The following is a 4,580-nucleotide window of genomic DNA, read 5'->3' on the forward strand; positions in this document are numbered from 1 at the left end:
AAAAGAAATGCTCTCCAGTATAAAATTGGACCTATATTAAAGAATACAGAGTATTGCATGAGGTAAATATGAAAGTAAATATATTTTCATCTTTTAATAATTTAACTACATGACAATTGACTATATAATGCAAATTGTGTTGTATTCATACAATTAAATACTATTCAAAAATACAAGGAATAAACTATTGAAACATAGTTGAAACCCAATAAAATTATGTTCAGTAAAAGATGTCAGACTCCCTCCAGTGAGTATATAGCTTATGAATCCATTTATGTAATATTCTTGAAAGATGAAAATTAATCTGTAGTAACAAAAAGCACTTTAGTATTTGAGGCCTGGTCACAGAAGGATTATAAACAGATAAAACAGAAACTTTTTGGGGGACGGGTATGTTCATTAGCTTGATTGTGGTGATGGTTTCATGGGTGTACATGCCACATTTATCAAACTGTGCACTGTATAGAGGTACAATTTATAGTATGCCTATTACATCTCAAGTATATTATTAAAATGAGAATAAAATCTTATTAAAATAGGTATGATGGAGACATTAGGAAAACATGAAGGAAGGTCACCTAGCCCAACAGAAAGCGTGGGGGGAGAGTAATGAAGGTTGTCTTCAGTGTGGTGATGCTAAATGCATATGCTGGGTGGGGTGAGAGGAGAGTGTGTAAGGAAGAAGAGCATTGGGCATGGCAGGCAGAGCTACAGAATAAACTAACGGTCAGATACCAAAAACCGCAAAGTGTTCATGAGGCACTTCAACAATTTTAGTGGTTCTGGAATGCAAAAATTAAGGCATGGTCCATTGAGAGATAAGTCATATAAGGAGGGTTTTATTTGCCATGTTTAAATATTTAATCTTTTTAGTCTCTTTAAAATTCATGACCTCAGGGAGGTGTCTCTAGAAATCCCACAGTTCAAGTGGATCTACCCTCATGTCCTCCTTGTAAACTGTCCTTCAGTTACCAGAACACCGGTGGCACAATGAAGTCTATGATTACATGCCTACTCTGTTAATTCATTTAAACTCTTCAGACTGAGGAAGCTATATTCTATTTTATTTATATTTTGAATAGGTGGTGGCTGAGGGTAGTTGAATAAATATATTTTCAGTGAATGTTTAAGGGAGAAGTCAAAGACTGGCAATATATTTTCTTTCTTCTTTCCATGCCAACATTGTAAATAATTTTACAAAACAGTTTGTCCCAAAGTATTTCCATTTAAGTGATTTGACCTGTTCCTGGTTATATATATATATTTTACACTTTTTTTTAATTAAAGTTAATAGATCACAAAGAACATTACATTAAAAAACATTTTAAAAAAACATAAAAAGCATAAGTGGTTCCCATATACCCTGCTCCCCATCCCTTACTGCACATTTTTATAAATTGTATTTTTTTGAAGATATATACATCAAACAAAAAAATGTTACACTAAAAAATATAAGGGGTTCCTGTATACCCACCAACCCCCCATCCCACTCCTCCCATATTTTTAATAGGGCAATTTCATCAGAGAAGGTACCTGAAAGTCCATTCCAGAAAGACAGACATGGCAGAGTGCAGAAATCTGGTTCTCTAGTCTGAACTGGTTCATGAGATCCTAGTCAATTTTCATAAAATTGGCCTCCCAAGATGTCTACTGTGATTGTTTTTTAATACTCCCAAAAGGATTAAGGGACATTGAGTTGTATATAAAGTATCTCATTGAATAACCATTGCTTCCCATGGAATTTTACAAGGGCACAGAATTTCCCATGTACGTATTAGGAAGTTGAGTAGCAATGCTGTACCTTCAAGCAAAGGGCTAGAGAATATTGGAGGCTCTGTCCACCTCTTGTGTATTGAAATCTAAAGAAATACTGAGATGTATAATATATATGTGGTAAAATATGACATTGCAGTTACTACAATTTTTATTTCTTTAAATGCATCTAAATATTCTGAAATCCTATTATCTGGTTCATATTTTTCCAATGGCATTCATGTTTATATTTATTATGCAAATCAGAAGGGAACATATTTTGATTTTATATATTTGCCAAATTTTTAGGAACTATAACCAAGCGAGACCTTCCTTACCTTAGTTTTGGTAGGATGCTAAGTTTTAAGTTGGAAAACATCTTACTGAATCCTACCCTTACTATCTTGTTTAGACCTGTAAATTATATTCTTTCATAAGGCTATCAGTTTCACCTAGAATACCCTGAGTCTTCTAGAGGGTGAAATTGAGTTTTGTAGAATGATAAACATGTTTTCCCCCTTGAACAGGGACAGCTTTGGATGTCTGGGGAAAGACTACACTATACTTCATCAGTGTTTTTAAATAATAAATTGACCAATAGATCAATGGAAGCTATAACCTGGATCAAGATTTCATCACCAGTATGTTATCCCTGTGGCTTATAGCTTTTTTGGGTGAAGCATCTTCAGGATGCGTACTTGAATCTCTTTGGTTTTGACACTGTAGACAATTGGGTTGAGCATTGGAGGCACAAGAAAGTGCAGGTAGGAGAGAAGCATGTATACCTGGGCTGGTAGCTGGTTCTTTGTAAAGCGATGGATTATAGACAGGCTGACCAGTGGTGTATAGAATAGCAATACAGCACAGATGTGGGAAACGCAGGTGTTGAAGGCCTTCAACCGCTGAGCATTGGAAGCAATGTTCAAAACTGTCTTCAAGATGAGCACATATGAGAGGAGTATGAGAACAGCATCCAGCCCCAGAGTGGAGAGCATGACAAAGAGCCCAAAGCCACTGTTAACATGAGTGCTAGAACTGGCCAGTCTCAGAACATCAGGGTGAACACAATAGGAATGGGAAAGGGCACTCACAGGCTGGAAGTGCAGTTTTCCAAGGAGCACTGGCAATGGCAGATGAAGGGCAGCGCTACGGGCCACAATGGCCAGACCAATGGTCCCGATGCGCTTGGTTGTGAGAATAGTGACATAACGCAATGGCTCACGAATAGCCACACAGCGGTCAAAAGCCATGGCCAGCAGCACAGCTGACTCAATGACTGAGAAAGTGTGAATGAAGAAGAGTTGCACAAAGCAGGTTGAGGCTTCCACCATCCTCTGACCTAGGAGAAAGACAGCTGCCATGGAAGGCAGTGTGGAAGCTGAGAGTCCCAGGTCAGCCGTTGAGAGCATGGAGAGGAAGAGGTACATGGGTGTGTGAAGACTGGGCACGGTCTTGACAATGTACATGATAGTGACATTGCCCAGCACAGAGAGAACGTAAATACAACAAATAGGAAGAGCTGTCCAGCAATGAGCACCTTCTAGTCCTGGGAGATCCATCAGTATAAAGAAGAAGCTGCTGGAATTAATGTTGTTAGATATTGCCATATTAACTGTTGGAAGGGTCTTCTCTGGACAAATTGGAATAAAACAAAGAGTTATTCTTTCACAGCATTTTTCTATCATCTCATCTCATAAGGCCCAGCCTACTGACTAATATTGCCCTGCCTCATCTCATTTTCTCATAGTACTGAATCCTATTTCTTTAGTACCACTAGAGAGTGATGCTGATTCTCTTCTTGGTGGTTTGCCATCAGTTTCAGCAGCATATTTGAGCCCTTCATATAGGGAAAATATAATCCTCATCCTGAAGATAGTATACTTAGAAACACAAAAGACAATTCCATGTTGAGAGCAAAGGGCCCGTGTGCATAAATTAAATTATTTTTAATGCTGAAATATAGGATTATAAACAAAACTAGGTAAGAGAATTGTATTGAAAGGTTTGGTAGTTAGAATGCAAAGTGTAATTCATAAATGCTTACTCTGAATTCCTGGTATTACCAGATATATCTTTTTTCTTTTCTTTTTTTTTTTTTTTTCCTGAAACATGCCCAGGACATTGAAATGAAAACTTGGGAAGGACACCAGGAGAGGCTTGGTTTTGATGCATACATTTACTGGATTTCAATTCCTTCTTAATTCTTGATACAAGATGCTGTCTGCAAAATGCTAAGAGAGGTGGGACAGACATGTGTGAGGAAGAAGGTGAAGACTAGACAGCATTTATATTCTCAAAGGTGTCCAACATTTACTGAGATCCTGCTATGTACTGAATGTTAGGGATACAATGGCAGGCAATATACAGCATTTGCCTTTGTAACCTGCTGGTAAACATAGAGTACATCCATAAAGTATCTCATGAGAGTATTGAACATGAAAGAGAGAAAAGGTCCTAACAGTTCATCTGCATCCTGCTCTCTGTATCTCATCTTTTCTAAGAAGCATCCTGGGTAACATTAAGAACACTTATTAGAAAGGAGAGTAAAGGGTGAAATTTGAGTACATACAGTTGTGAGAAATCTGACTTAGATATCTAATCATAGATATGATATATTTGTTCATGTCTCTACAGCTCATATTAAATGGCTTTATGCCTTTCTCAGCATCTTAGAGAAATTCTTTTAACAATGGAAACCTCAACAGCATCCTGGAAAGTCCACTATGAGGCAGCAGTGACTGAGAGAACATACTTCATTATATTCTCATTTTTTTTCCCACCAGGTGGTCCTAGTTTTGCTGTATAAAATCACGAATATCTACAATCAC

General features: G+C 37.4%; 1 protein-coding gene across 1 annotated transcript; it reads right to left on the reverse strand.

The window, feature by feature from the left end:
* Positions 1–2,411: 2,411 nt before the first annotated feature.
* LOC101430531 (olfactory receptor 51G2-like) lies at positions 2,412–3,359 on the reverse strand. Its single transcript, XM_004480094.2, has one exon. It carries the CDS (start codon positions 3,357–3,359, stop codon positions 2,412–2,414), a length of 948 nt encoding a protein of 315 aa, XP_004480151.2.
* Positions 3,360–4,580: the final 1,221 nt, after the last annotated feature.

The sequence above is a fragment of the Dasypus novemcinctus genome, chromosome 10 (assembly GCF_030445035.2).
Source record: "Dasypus novemcinctus isolate mDasNov1 chromosome 10, mDasNov1.1.hap2, whole genome shotgun sequence".
NCBI lineage: Eukaryota > Metazoa > Chordata > Mammalia > Cingulata > Dasypodidae > Dasypus > Dasypus novemcinctus.